At 44.3% G+C, this 15618-nt stretch overlaps 1 protein-coding gene across 5 annotated transcripts in view; it reads left to right on the forward strand.

Annotated features, from left to right (window-relative positions):
- Nucleotides 1-15618, forward strand: part of ERC1 (ELKS/RAB6-interacting/CAST family member 1) — a 274453-nt gene that overhangs the window by 196645 nt on the left and 62190 nt on the right. For all 5 annotated transcript variants that reach the window (XM_065943059.1, XM_065943083.1, XM_065943090.1 and 2 more), the window contains one exon: nucleotides 12724-12868. In XM_065943059.1, the coding sequence (XP_065799131.1) occupies nucleotides 12724-12868 (145 nt within the window). The remainder of the gene's footprint in view (nucleotides 1-12723; nucleotides 12869-15618) is intronic.

Raw genomic sequence — 15618 nt, forward strand, 5'->3', positions numbered from 1 at the left:
ACACACACACACATTTATATATACACACACAACGGAAGGATGGGTGTAGGAACCTACTTCCTAATTTACGTCTGGCACTTGACAAGTGGCTGGAATGTGAGGGAGGATGCAGAGAAGACGAGATTCTAGCTGATGGGAGTAACGATTCATCTAACAAATGCAAGCAAGCCACTTGCCTTTTCTTTTCCTATGGAGTTTCCCCACCAGATGTTTCATTCCAAACCCATGTAGAAGAGCAGTTGGTCTTATGATTTTCACCAACCAGTTGATAGCAGATGAGTGATGGAATTGTTGAATCATTAATATAGGAAGGGAACAAATTGCAGAGTTTGTCTTCATCTGTTTTGGTCAACAAACGCCTTGGTGATCTTCAGCATCTCTGAAGCCCCAGCATCTCCAGCACCCTAGCAGTCACGCAAATGTGTCCCTAGAGCTTTCAAGGCTTCATAGGCAGCTTGAAGAGTATCTGGGATGTTTACTCATTGGAACTCTTCCTACTCTTTTTTTTTTTTTCCAGATAGTGTACCACAAATCCAGACATGAGATGTTCTGTGTAATGTCTGCTGCTTTATGAAACTGAGGCGCACTTAGCTCTCACTTGCGCCTGAGATGGAGAGTGAGTGCCACGTACACTGGCATTCTTCTAGCCAGTGTCCCAGCAGGCAGATTGGAGTGCCGTGTGAGCTAAAGGCAAGGCAGGCAGCCCCACGGTAGCACCGTGTGGACAGCTGGCATGGACATGTTATCCATCTCCAACTGGAAAAGGTTAAGTAAACACGGGGACAGTGACAAAGTGCAGGGATTAATTGCTTAAAGCATTCAGTGATTCTTAAAACAGACATCTAAATAAACGGAAGGGTTCTGGTGTTTGAGTTCTGAGGCACAGTGTAAGAAGACTTTATTTTCCTTTGGAAGCAGAAACTTCCTAAGAAAGAAGACACAGTAAATGATCCAGCCCAAAGTAAGAATGTGACGATAACCAGGAGACCGTTATTTTGAAGGGACTGTATCTTTATAAGGGAGGTTCGTGTTCTGGAATGTTCTGTTCACATTATACCATCAAACATGCAGCAGGCCTAAAGGACATACTATTATAAAACAGTAAAGGCAAAATGAAGGAAAAGGCCATATAAATCTTTTTGTACACATCATCCCCAGATGTTACTATGAGCCCACTACTTAACTTCATCTCTTGAGGCTCATGCTAAGCTGTTTTTACCCCCCAACCCCAGATTTCCAACACAAATCATTGGGTTTAAGACATAATTCACTAGGGATTTTGGTAGGATTTGAGTAAATCCCCAACAAAAAAATCCCTGGGCTTGCCAGCTATTTTTAAAGGCAGAGATTTAGAAAGCAGAAGATCCTCAAGTTCACCTGTCCTGTGATGGCCCTTGCCATGAAAATGGCAAGGAGGAAATTTGCCTGTAAATACGTTATAAAATGCTTGCCTTCCAAACCGTCTGTTGGCTGGAGCTACACCACAGGAGTCCACAATATTTTGAAGTCCAGTGATGGTCCATTTTATGAGGATCTGCAGTGTCGTCAGAATTTTAGAGTAAAATAGCTGATTGTTTTTACAATGGAATTGGAAGGTTTTGATGTACTTAGTGAATTTGGAAAAGCAAATACAAATATTAAAAATGCAGTCTTGGCAAGAGTGTGGGTCTACTGTTGGTCTTTTAAGTCAGTTCTTTCTGTAAAGTAGTGTGTCTCAAGTACTTTCTTGAAAGATTCTCAAAAGTATAGAAAGCCATCCTCTGAGATTCAGATCCCATGGGTCAGGAGCAGAGAACAGCCTTCTGTTCATAGTCATTTCTGTTTTGTTTGATAACCACTGTTGGCTCACACACCTTTCCACTGCTGTGGACTTGAGCATCTTTGAGGTCTCCTTGGGTTCTACAGGTAAACCCGCTTCCTTCTCAGCAGGCACTTTGGGTCGAGTTTCAGGAGCTGAGAATTTGCATGTTTGTTTCCTCTGTATGTGCTCTACTTCAGTATGTCGTAAACCTTGCATCATCAAAGGTAGGGTTTGTCTCTGCATTTTGTTGTCCTGGTGTTCTGGGACGGTTTTCCAGAGGAGCGGTGGGGGGCTGACAGGTCTTAGTTCTGCCGTCTTGAAATCAGGACTCCAGTACTGTATTGAAAGTCTGAAAAACTGTGACCAGGATGGGGAGAAGGAAGGCACAGCAGCTTTAGGGGAAAGTCAGTGAGTGGAGGCTTGTTTTTCTTTAAAGACGACCATCCATAGTTGTGGTATGAACAATTCATTTTAGATCAGGTAAAATGTGTTCTTCATTTTCATGCGTTCTCTCTGGAAACAGGTGAACATTAGGTGGAATTCGGGAATCACGTGTACACTGAACCCGAGAGAAAGCTCACTAACAAGCAAAATCTGTGTAGAGAACCAAGCCTGGGACTCTCACCTGAATGTACTGTCTTCCTTCGTGGTGTAATGCTTCACCGTAAATTCCCAGCTTAACGTTATCAAAAGGGGCTTACCTGGTATAAAGAATCCACCTGCAATGCCAGAGACAAGGGTTTGATCCCTGGGTTGGAAAGATAGCTCTGGAGAAGGGAATGGCAACCCACTCCAGTATTCTTGCTTGGAGAATCCCATGGACAGGGAAGCCTGGTGGGCTGCAGTCCATGTGATCACATCCTAATCAGTAAGCAAAACGACCTATTAAATGAGCAGATATTATATCTTAACAAGGTATTCCCTCCTCCTCTAGCCTCCCCCCCCCCCCCCCCCGCCCTGCTTAGGGCTGTATTCTGAGGCTAATTCTTGTCTCTTAATTTCTTTTCTAATTTTTAGATGCCAGTTATATGTGTGTTCTGCTGTTTGCAGGTTTTTCATAGATTATCCCTCATGTGTACAAAATGCTAAGTGGATTTGAAACATTTAATTAAAGTAGTTAGGGCATATGGTCATCTGCTCCAACAAAATTAACGGAGAATTTTGTCTCATTTCCATTTGATGGTAATTCTGTAAAGTCGTTAGGGGTTCAGAGCCATCCTCTCGTTGCCCTGCCATTCCTGCAGTTCTACCTTCATCCACATGATCCACAGTGGCTCCCGGCCGCGTGACACCCCAGCAGCCGTGGGGCGGGGGGCCATGCTGAACTACACTCGGGGAACAAGCTCCTTTAAGTAAAATTCAAAAGGAAGGAAACTTAGAACGTCAGAAACAGGAATATGGATGTCCTGCCCAGAGAAGGGACTCTCTCGGTACAGGTCTGTTTAGAGGAGATCTGAGTTACCTGATCTGCTGTGAGGAAGTGGTGAGGGTTTTTCTTTCTTTTTTTTTTTTTTTTAAATTTTATTTTATTAGTTGGAGGCCAATTACTTCACAACATTTCAGTGGGTTTTGTCATACATTGACATGAATCAGCCATGAAGTTACACGTATTCCCCATCCCGATCCCCCCTCCCACCCCCCTCTCCACCTGACTCCTCTGGGTCCTCCCAGTGCACCAGGCCTGAGCACTCGTCTCATGCATCTCATCTGGGCTAGTGATCTGTTTCACCATAGGTAATATACATGCTGTTCTTTTGAAACATCCCACCCTCACCTTCTCCCACAGAGTTCAAAAGTCTGTTCTGTACTTCTGTGTCTCTTTTTGTTTTGCATATAGGGTTATCATTACCATCTTTCTAAATTCCATATATATGTGTTAGTATGCTGTAATGTTCTTTATCTTTCTGCCTTACTTCACTCTGTATAATGGGCTCCAGTTTCGTCCATCTCATTAGAATTGATTCAAATGCATTCTTTTTAACGGCTGAGTGATATTCCATGGTGTATATGTACCACAGCTTCCTTATCCATTCGTCTGCTGATGGGCATCTAGGTTGCTTCCATGTCCTGGCTATTATAAACAGTGCTGCGATGAACATTGGGATGCACATATCTCTTTCAGATCTGGTTTCCTCGGTGTGTATGCCCAGAAGTGGTATTGCTGGGTCATATGGCAGTTCTATTTCCAGTTTTTTAAGAAATCTCCACACTGTTTTCCATAGTGGCTGTACTAGTTTGCATTCCCACCAACAGTGTAAGAGGGTTCCCTTTTCTCCACACCCTCTCCAGCATTTATTGCTTGTAGACTTTTGGATAGCAGCCATGGGTTTTTCTTTTTAAGTGAGAATGTTGCGAGCTTTCCTGCTGGTCTGGTCTTTAATTAAGAGTCCACCCGCCGGTGCAGGGGACACGGGTTTGATCCCTGGTCAGAGACCTGAGATTCCCGCGTGCCGTAGGGCTGCTAAGCCCCACGCTGCACACTTACGGAGCCTGCGATGTAGATCCCAGGAGGCGCAACTGCTGACGCCCATGTTCCCTAGAGCCCGTGTTCTGCAGCAAGAGAAGCCACCGCCATGAGAAGCCCCGCACCGAGGCTAGAGAGTAGTCCCCGCTGTCTGCAGCTAGAGAACAGCCCACGTGCAGGAACGAAGCCCCAGCACAGCCAAAAATAAATAAATAAGCTTTAAAAAAAAAAAAAAGAATGTTGGAACAGAGGATCCAGCTGAGCCTCAGAACAGTCGTCTGGACAGTTTCACACTTATTCCCTTAGTGCTGTTGTTGCTAAAAATATATTTGTAATTCTTTTCTCGAGGGTTGCTTCCAGAGCCAGTTTACTAGGTGCCTCTGAAAATAAACATATTCTTAGACCTCACTGTGGTCCTGAAAACATACCGTCTTGATTTGTTGTCTAACTGCAGTGCCCAGATTTGAGGTCAGAACTTAAATTCAGTTTAATAAAAAGAACGTTTGCCATAATTCCAAATACTTGAATAATGTAACAGATTTTGTGGCCAATTTTAAAGAAAAATTTGGCAGCATTATTAAATAAATGTTTTTATGTATTAATAACTTCCTAAAATGAATTCTTTGAAGAACTTATCTTTCACTTGAAGTTTAAGTACAGGTATATTGTATGAAGGAAGCAAATGGATAATGTTTGCTGTATTTTAAGGAAATACAGGATAAAAAGGATCATCTTTAGATACTGGTAATACTAAACTTTCAGTGGTCTCAGCAGAGCTGGAATCAAGGACATTTATTTTGGAGCAGGAAGACTTAATCATGGAATGTAGTTTATGCCGTATTTATGGTGCCCGTGTGTACAGTATGGTGAGTTTTGACAAATGTGTACTCTCTGTAGTTGCCACCATAGTCGAGCTGGACTCCACTTCCGAAGGTCCCCATGTCCCTTTCCAGGTATTCGGCAGCCCCCACCCGCAGTCCCAGGCGCTTACTGATCTGCTTTCTACCTCTTTGTGCATTAGATTACAGTTTTTATATTTAAACAAATGGTAAAGGTACAGGCTTCTGGGTTTTGTGCCCCCCCCCCCTCCCCCCCACCACACACACACAAATTGGAGATACGGTCATCAAGTTCTTGCCCTTTTCAGAAGCAGGCAGAAAGCTCTATAACCGAAGTATCAGTATCACAACAAAAGCCGGGTTTTCCAAAATTGTCATAATCTGTGGTGGGTTGTTGGGTATATCAAAATGTTTATTTTTCAGAAAAAAAGAAGTGAGGAAAAAACCTGAACTCCGCTTTCCTGCACAGAATAGTGTTCAGTTAGGCCCCTGGACTGAGCCCTGGGTGCCGTGTTTAGTTGCTCAGTCTCGTCCGACTCTTTGCTACCCCGTGGACTGCAGCCCCCCGGCTCCTCTGTCCACGGGGATTCTCCAGGCAGGAATACTGGGATGTGTTGCCATACCCTCCTCCAGGTGATCTTACTGAGCTCCACCTACCAGCAGTTTCTGCCTTTGTGTTAATTTTGATTGTTCTCAGAGACTTCTGAAGTACTGGATGACGTCCATCCACACCAGAATGACGTCTCTCCCCCCTTCTCTCACCAGTGTGTCTCTCAGCAGAGATCAGTCTCTTCCCCTTGCTTCAGGAGGTGGAGACCTGGGATATGCAGCACAGCTGTGTGGGCAGAGGCCTGGCCACTAGCCGGGAGCAGGTCACAGGAGCCAGGACCCCCGCACGTGCTGCTGGACCCAAGTGTCCTAAGACAGTCTGTGTTCAGTGATGTTTGCAAGTTTCTTTCCAGTGGCAAAACAGAAATGCATTACCGATTCTTTGTCCCATATTCTTTGAATAGAGTAGTGATTCGTCGCAGTCCTCCTGTTGGTCCAGGAATCCAGAGTCAGCCAGCATTCTGTTCCTTGTCCTTTAAACCGTGTTTGTAACGTGAGAGTTCTGCACATCTGTAACATGAGAGTTGGCGCATCTCTAGCAACAGCCTCCTGTCCCTTCTGCTTCCAGAAACATCTCTCTCCTTGCCTCTGAGTCTGTCTCTCTAGACCTCACTGTACTTTTCTGGAACTCTTGATGCTTCTGTATTATATTCAAAATCAGATCATTTCTTCTTTAGCATTTTGAGTACCCTCTGTCTGCTGGGTTCTGGTTAGAACCCTCAAGAATTTCACAGCCTGTGTTTACTCCTTCCTGCTATCCCAGACCATCTGTGCTCCAGTTCAGAGCTACCTTCAGCATCCCCCTCAGTCTGTCCTTCCTTGTAGAAACCCACTCATCCAGTCATGTAGTGTGTCCTCACGTGACTGCTTCTATGGATGTCACTTTCTCTGTCTTTATTATTATCTCTGCCAAAATAGGCCCACTGAATTGCCGTGTCTTCAGCCCAAGGCAGTCTTCTCTGTCTGGGGTATTACCTACTTCAGTACTTAACAGTCCATACGATTTATTGGCACTTACCATTTTTGTTTCATCTCACTCATTGTACTGAAATCTCACAGTTAAAAGAAGTGAAATTGCTCAGTCGTGTGCGACTCTTTGCGATTCCATGGACTGTAGCTTGCCAGGCTCCCCCGTCCATGGAATTTTCCAGGTAAGAGTACCGGAGTGCGTTGCCATTCCCTTCTCCAGGGGATCTTCATGACCTGGGGATGGAACCTGGGTCTCCCACATTGCAAGCAGACGCTTTACCTGCTGAGCCTCCAGGGAAGCCCTAAAAGGACAGACTTTTAAAAAAAGTACAAAAAATTAGCAAGCCAAATAAATTTAGAGATCAATAAGCTCGTAGAAACGTTAAAAGGAAACTTTAAAGACCCCATATGTGGAGATGGGTTGAAGGACACCCACAGTGCAACTGCGCATTCACCTGAACCATGAATGCCCTGGAGAGGAGTGCAGAACAGAGAGAAATCAGCAGCCCAGGAGAGATCCCAGGCCTTTCAGGTGGAGCATGACCCCACGTGGAAACACATAGTCCTGGAGGACATTCATGAAAAAGTGGGTTGAAAATCATCGCTGGTCCGGTATTAGGCCCAGGTGTTTGATGTGGAGTAAAAAAACCTGATGAGGCTGGACAGTGAGAAGGGGGTGAAGTCAAAGCAGGCATTTTAAGAATCTCGCAGGCTGGTGATAAAAGGCAGGTGGGACCACAGTAGTGAGCATGCCAGGTATACAGCAGTGGGCTCATTAAAAACTATTCAAAAGGAGGATCCAACCAAACTTGCGTATTGGTTCTGGGGAACAAGAGGAAGTCAAATCATTTCAGTGTTGGCAGTCTGTGGGCCTCAGATTCAGTTAACATTGAATGAGAGATTCGTTATAATGGCTGGAAAACGTGATATTTACATTAAAGGTAGTTCTGGGTATCTTAGTAAAGACAGCTGGAGAGGACAGAAGACGCTCAGGAAACAGAGTTTGGAAGATCAGGCATTCCAGCCAGGCTCACCCTCCCAGGCCCACCGACAGCCACACTCACTGAGCTTTCGCAGGTGGTGTGTCCGCCTTGCTCCCCCGAGACTTCCGTCAAGGGAGGCTGGAGGAAGCAATCCCTGCAGGGGACCTGCTCACCAAGTGAAATGAAGAGCGAAGGATTTCACTCTGGATAGTTAATTGGTTAAATTCGAGTCAAGGGGGCCTTTGTGAGAGAACCAGGACTTCAGATTTACCTTAACATTGGGGTAGATTTAGACTCTGCCTGCACATCCTTGACAGAGGTCCATCCAGAGCCACCAATCTCATCATTGCTTCCTCTGCTCGCTGTCTGGAGGTTTTCTGGATTATGGAATTTATGAAACAGGATGATGTAATCAGGCCATTTGAAATACCCAGTTGGAGGAAGAGGGAAAAACATACCCTTCTAACATGCCTTCATTCTTACTCCATTTCTGTCTTACGTTTCTGTTACACCCACAGGCTTATCTAGGACTCTTAAATTACTAGTCACTGTCATTCCAACACTGCGGTTATTTCTCTCAGTCATTAGTGAGAGAGGGCTCATGGGTCATCCTCAAAGATTCAGGAATCACTGGAGGATTTTGAGCCTCACTTGCCGTGGATTTTTGCCTTTTGCTTATGAAATCTGCTGGAAGAGGGAGGGGACAGAGGAGGTGGTCTTACCATTTTTTGAAGCTGAGTTGCCACAGCTGAACTTGTTGAGACATATTGATTCTGTTAGCATTCACAGGTCAAAGGGCAGGTTCAACTGTTCGGGTAGTTAAAGCCCCAGGGATGGAGTGACCAGACTAATGACTTAAAGTTGGATTTCTGTTACTGCCTCCTCATTATGCAGGTCAGGTGGCCTGTTGGTCATGCAGTGGGAGGTCACTAATCACCTTGAAGGGTTTCGTGTGCACATTTTTCAGTTTTTGCTTTATAACTGAGGAAAATCCACTAACAGAACAAGGGGAGTAATTTGGGTGGAAGAGCGTTTTGGTTCCTGTTTTCTCTGTGGCCTGTATACGTTCCCGTTTCTGTTTTATGTGTTACTCCTGTGGGCTTATGGGGGCTGAAGACGGAAGGTGTCCTACCAGCAAGTGCTCTTTTCTATAGAGATCCTTCAGTTAGCAAAGCTGCTGAGGTCAATTATTCGTCCTCACCAAGCCTCATTTTCTCTGAAATAAGCCTTAGTGTAGTAGTAGAATAGCTGACCTTCAGATCACAAGTCATTGACTGATTAGAAAGGAACTGTTTAAGTTATTTTTTTCGTCTTCATACTTTTCTGTACCTTTCCGTTTTTCTCCAATGAATGGATGTGACTTCGTTGACAGAAAGTATCTTGTTTTTCAAAGAAGCAATTATATTAAGAATGCATGCATGCATGCTAAGTCGCTTCAGTCATTTCCGACTCTGTGCGACCCCATAGACGGCAGCCCACCGGGCTTCTCTGTCCACAGGATTCTCTAGGGAAGAATACTGGAGTGAGTTGCCATTTCCTTCTCCAATATTAAGAATAGATGGTTACTAAAGTAAAGTTTTTTGCTGTTTGTCTTTTTTTTTTCCAGTCTAAATTCCATTCCTCTGAAATGCAGGGTATTCTTAACATTTTAATTTAGACACTTGAATGCTCCCTGTAAAGCTTAGCCATGTAAGTTTACCTACTGATATTGTCTTTACTATCACTTGTACTGAAGGAACAAGACTTTTTCTTATTCCCCAAAAGTTAGATGAATTATGGTTTATCACCTTTACTTTTTGTGCCCATCCCCCAAATTATTCTCAAGAAGTTGTTCTCCCCTGTGGTGTCTGTTGCAAATTTACCAAAATTTAGATAGACTGATACTATCTCTATCCTCTTCCAAATGCAAGAGAAAAACCCAAAAACTAATAAACTCAGAAAAGATATTGACATTACCAAGTTAACATCATCATATGTACAATGTGTGATCAAAACCTTTTATTCTCTTGACTTTGAATTGCCCTTTTTAGGCACATACACATGTAAGAAATCAATATCAAGAGTGTACTTTTAAAATGGAAAGGACAGTGGTATGTTAATCTGCTAGGGAATTTTTAGAGGGTGAGAGCCTTGGGTATTGGGAGAGAAATTTTGATTCTGTGCAGTTCATAGCATATTATCAATGAGCTATATAATGAACACTCAATAAGAAATAAATAACATCCATGACATAAAATTTCTATTTGAATCGTATAGAAAAAGGAAAAAGTCTACAAAACATGTATCTTATTAAGGAGGCACCATTCCAACGTCCCAGACGCCAATGCCACATCCTTTATTTTAAAATTTAGAGTCTGAGTTGTCATCTGTTATATTGCATTTGAAGAATGTGACATTTTACCCCAGAGAATAACTCTGCCACATTAGCTGGCCAAGCATATCATTTATAAGAGTCAAGATGTTTGAATTCAGTCAAGATGCTTCAACAACATAGGCTGCTTATTAGTATTTCATACTGTCATGCTTCTTTCCTTAAGCACAGAATGGAACTCAGATCCCGTGGCCTTTTGTCTGGCATTCAGCAAGCATTCTTATGACTTGGTCTAACTGGACAGAATAATTTCTCTTTCACTAGTCTTCTGTTACTTGCCTGTTGCTAAATGTGTGATTCTGACTTGGATGCACAGAAATGCAGCCCCCTTCTTGAAAAAGTGCGTTTCTCATTCCAGCTTGTCAGTCTCCGCACTCCCCGAAAGGGAACAGATGACAGCAATCAGCAGGAAACCGCAGAGCGAGACCATCTTGAACTCCTTCACCTTTAAGCTCATTTCACCACTTAACATATTTTTTTCAAGTGGTCAGTGGATATATTTAGACTGTCGTTATCCCTTTGGTGTCGACTAGAGCTTCATGGGATAAGCCATCTGCCATTTCTTAGAGTCACAGAAAGTGGGGACAGTGGAAAGTTATCCTGGGGTCAATGAATCTTCCCTTCCAACAGCAAAGACTCGTTAAACAAATCTTCATTTCCGTGACGTAAACTGACCTACATCTTCCATTTGTTAGGACCGCTTGTTCAGAGTTCCCCAGACCTCCCCATCCAAATACGGAATATCCTTGTCAGAACATTCAAAAGAGAGCCTTCCAGTTTGTGGCTGAACTAAAACTCTTCCATATGACTGCTATTGAAGCCTAATTATCTTAACAAGAGACAGAAGCAAGGTTAAACTTGGGCAGTGCCTTCTCAGATTCAGCACTTCCTCGGGTCAAAAGCTCAGGCCACTTATAGAGTTCCTGTAAATCAAAGCTGTCTTCTTCCAGATGACTTGTTCCATAAAAGATGAGCTCCAGAGGAATTCATTTGGACTTTGAGACTAATTGCTCACCAGCTTCCTTCTGATTGTTTTGTGAATTTCTTAGTTCTACATCCCACCCCCACCCTAAAATCCCACCTTCTTTTCCTTCTGGATATGAACCAAAAATAGTTGTTAGCTAAACCACATGGAATCAGTAGAGTTTAAGTTGTTGTTTCAAAGTGTGCAGATCATTGCCAAATAAAGTCCCATTGTTGTTCAATCACTAAGTCGTATCTTTTTGCGACCGCCATGAACTGCAGCACACCAGGCTTCCCTGTCCTTCACTATCTCCCGGAGTTTGCTCAGACTCATGTCCATTGAGTCAATGATGCCATCCAACCATCTCATCCTCTGTCAGTCCCCTTCTTCTCCTGCCCTCAGTCTTTCCCAGCATATGGTCTTTTTCAATGAATTGGCTCTTTGCATCAAGTGACCAAAGTATTGGAGCTTCAGTATCAGTCCTTCCAATGAATGTTCAGAGTTGATTTCCTTTAGGATTGACTGGTTTGATCTCCTTGCAGTCCAAGGGACTCCCAAGGGTCTTCTCCAGCACCACGGCTGCTCAAAAGCATCAGTTCTTTGGCACTCAGCCTTCTTTATGGTCCAACTGTCACATCTGTAACTGCCTACTGAAAAAACTATAGTTTTGGCTAGATGGACTTTTGTTGGCAAAGTGATGTCTCTGCTCTTTAATATGCTGTCTAGGTTTGTCATAGCTTTCCTTCCAAGGAGCAAGCGTCTTTTAATTTCATGGCTGCAGTCACCATCTACAGTGATTTTTAGAGCCCAAGAACGTTAAATCTGTCACTGTTTCTGTTGTTTCCCCATCTATATGCCATGAGGTGATGGGATCGGATGCCATGATCTTCATTTTTTGAATATTGAGTTTTAAGCCAGCTTTTTCACTCTCCTCTTTCACCTTTATCAAGAGACTCTTCAGTTCTTCTTTGCTTTCTTCCATAAAGGTGGTATCATCTGCATATCAGAGGTTGTTGGTATTTTTCCCAGCAGTCTTGATTCCAGCTTGTGATTGATCCAGCCCAGCATTTCACATGATGTACTCTGCATAGAAGTTAAATAAGCAGGGTAACAGTATACAGCCTTGATGTACTGATTTCCCAATTGGGAAATGGCAAACCACTTCAATGTTCTTGCCTTGAGAACACCATGAACAGTATGAAAAATACAGCTCTGTCTGGAAACTTCTTTGTATTGATGAGATAAAGAGATCCATAGATGCCCCAGGAACAGCTGACTGGTTTCCTAAATCCTGTTTACTAATGTTTGCAGTTTGTTATACATTCTGTACTTAAAAATGTGTTCAGTTTTAGTGGTACCTGGTTTCTCTGGAAGCTACAGAATACTTATCAAAGGATGAGTCAAATCAGTAAAACATGTAAATGACAGGATAGTTCTTACCTGGAAAAAAAAAAAGTTGTTAATTTTGTATACTTTTCCAAGTTTAACTACAACTGGATCTAAGGAACTCTTTATTCAGATGTCAGTATAACAAGCTGATAAAAACATTTAGAGTCAAGAGGACCTGAATGGGATTCCTGCCCAGACCCCAAGCTCAGGTGTGAACTTGGGCAGCTGTGTACTCTGAGACCTAGCTTCTACCCCCATAAATGGGGTGATGATGGTAGTTAGCCAAGAGGATGGCCGTGAGGGCTGAAGTCTGGGCGTGTTCTCTCTCATGCAGGCAGGAAGCCCTTCTGGCCGCCATCAGTGAAAAAGATGCCAACATAGCTCTCCTGGAACTGTCATCCTCAAAGAAGAAGACTCAGGAGGAAGTGGCCGCCCTGAAGCGGGAGAAGGATCGGCTGGTACAGCAGCTAAAGCAGCAGGTATGACTGATGGGGGTCAGGGGGTGGGGGCTGCCCGCATCCTTGCCAGCTGTGCACGCAGGTCAGACGTCTGACCCATGTCCGGTTCGTCTTCCCCAGCAGAGCCCTCAACCTTCAAGCCTCTGGCTCCGTCCAGGAAGCACAGAGCCTTCTTGGTAAGAGGACTGGTTGAGGAGGTGTCACTCATCTTAGGAGAATGTTTCTTAACTTTTGCAGTGGCTGGAGGAAATTACTGCAGTTCTGCCCACTTGAATTGAAAAGGGTGTTTTTGGTTGGTGGTGGTTTTTATTCATTTCTGCACATCTCTCAGGGTCAGGCCCCAGGGGTCCACAGCACTGGCCGCTGTATGGCCTTGGCGAGCGCTGTGGGGTATCTTCAAGGGTTGTCAGAGTCCTGAGATGTGCCTCTAGGTCCAGAGGCCACATGTCAGGGCAGGCGGCAGTGAAGTGGAGCAGGTGTGCTCATACCACCGACTGGCGAGAAGGTTTGTTTTTTGCATCTCATCAGATGGCACCAAGTATATTTTCATTTAGCTGATTTCCTGTTCTTCAGGGCTCTGACAGTGAGAGAAACGTTTTGCCCTTTTCTCTTCCACCCAAAACCTTCCCCAAATTTAATGCTGGATACTTTGTGAGCCCCTTTATTTGTGAAAATAAAAACTAGAAATCTCCTCTTTGATGATGGTTGCACAACAATATAAATATCCTTAACAGACATAACTATACACTGCTTTAAACAGGGTTAAAATGGTAAATTTTATGTATACTTTATCACAACTTTAAAGCTGGTGGGGGGGAATGTTTTCCCCTTTGAAAGTAAGGAGAAAGCTGACTGTTGAAATCCAAGTCCTCTTTATCTGTGCTGCTCCCACTTCAGGGGCCAGTCCTGTGCCGCTGGCTGGGTCCACGCCCACCTGCTCACTTCCTCCCCTGCTGCTCCATCACTCTTCATGTGCACTTTGGCTGCCCACGATTGCTCTTCTGCCTGAAGTGATCGGAGTAGAAAAGAGTTTTTCAAGTTAAGGAATTTCTTCTTTTCTACTTCTCGAGGATCAGTCGTCAGTTGATAGCATAATATTTAACATTCAAATTAGCAGAAATCAGTATTTACACAATAAAGAAATTTTCTCTATTTGTAGACATTAAAATTGCTTATCAATAGACTTTATTTGTGTGACTGATTTTGCTGAGAAAATACAAGATGTCCCCTTCTACAAGATGGAAGGGTGACCAGCAAAAACAACCCAGTGCTCATGAACAAAAATATTTGCCGCTTACATAGGTAATACCTGCGGCTCAGCTGATAAAGACTCCACCTATAACGTGGGAGATCTGGGTTCAATCCCTGGGTTGGAAAGATCCCCTGGAGAAGGGAAAGGCTACCCACTCTCGTATTCTGGTCTGGAGACTGTATAGAGTGTGGGGTTGCGAAGAGTCAGACATGACTGAGCAACTTTCACTTTTATGTAGGTAATACCCACTTAAGCACTGGGACCCCTGGATCATCACCCCTTTAAGAGACGGAGTCACCGTGAACTTCTGTCCTCTTCCGGGTGCTGGTGACGCAGGATCGGGAAAGCTTCCCCTTTGTGGAAGGTTCACCTATTTTATTCAGCATTTCTAAGAATTCTGACACATAAGCATTTTCATATCACCTTGTCTGACCAAAAAGACTTCTTTCATATTACAGCAGGAAACTGAGCAAAGAAAATATCGCTTTGTCCCTCAGTCCCACGTTGCTCATTCTGTCTCATTTTAAGAGCCATGATTGATTCTAATTGGTCCTTATGTCATATTTTCTGAACAAATGATCAGTTTCTGTTACACTCAGTAGAAGAATTTCAAATGAATGAGCCTGCTTAGCTGACTGAGGAGTCTGAGGGGTGGTAGATAACATGCCTGTACTTCTGCAGTGACTGCAGAAAACTCAAGTGAGCTGCCCTGTATCTGTATGTTTATATGTTATTCATCCCTGCCGCTCCCCCCCTCATTTTATCAGGGGACAGCTAGTGGAGATCAGTTAGTGTCTCCAGAGAGAACCAAGATCTCCAGACAAGCAGTGTGTCCCACACAGCTGCGTGGTAAGCTGAGGTGTCCCGATGCGTGTCCTGCAGAAAGGTGTCTCCCCTGGGGGAAGCGAGCTGATGCCCAAGCCTGCTCAGGTCTCCGGCTTTCTGGTTTTCTCTCCCAGGCCAAACATCACCTTCTTTCCCTGCAGTCTTTTCACAGTGGTTTTCACTCTCCTTCCTTGCATCCTGCCCCCTCCCGCCCCCCTGGCCACCCACAGGGTCCTTTCAGAAGTTGGAGACCCTGTCCTCTTCAGTTGGGTATTTCCGTAAGCATCCTTAGTTTTCTGTTGTGGTGTGTGTGTTTTACTTGTCGAGCATTACAAGGCCGCTTAATTTCCCTGATCTCTTGAAGTTCTCAATGAAAAAGAGGTACTTTACTGTTGCCCCACGTATTTTCAGTAGGTCCAGCATGGAAAAGCATCTGAATTCGGTGAGTCAGGCATTAAGTAACCGTCTGTTCCCACATTGTGCCCGCCACCTGGTTACCAGGTGACCCATCCCAGGGAGCTGCTGTGACACATGGGCCAGCTTCACGGTGCTCCCCCAACTTGTGGCTTCATCAGGCAGAACTGAGGGCTCTGACAGCCGCCACGCGGGCCCAGGATACCCGCCCAGGCTGGCCGTTCTCACCCCGCACCCCCATGAGCACGCAGTCCAGCTCTTGGCCAGGCCTGCACCTACC

This window comes from Muntiacus reevesi, chromosome 1, assembly GCF_963930625.1.
Source record: "Muntiacus reevesi chromosome 1, mMunRee1.1, whole genome shotgun sequence".
In the NCBI taxonomy this organism is placed as follows: Eukaryota; Metazoa; Chordata; class Mammalia; order Artiodactyla; family Cervidae; genus Muntiacus; species Muntiacus reevesi.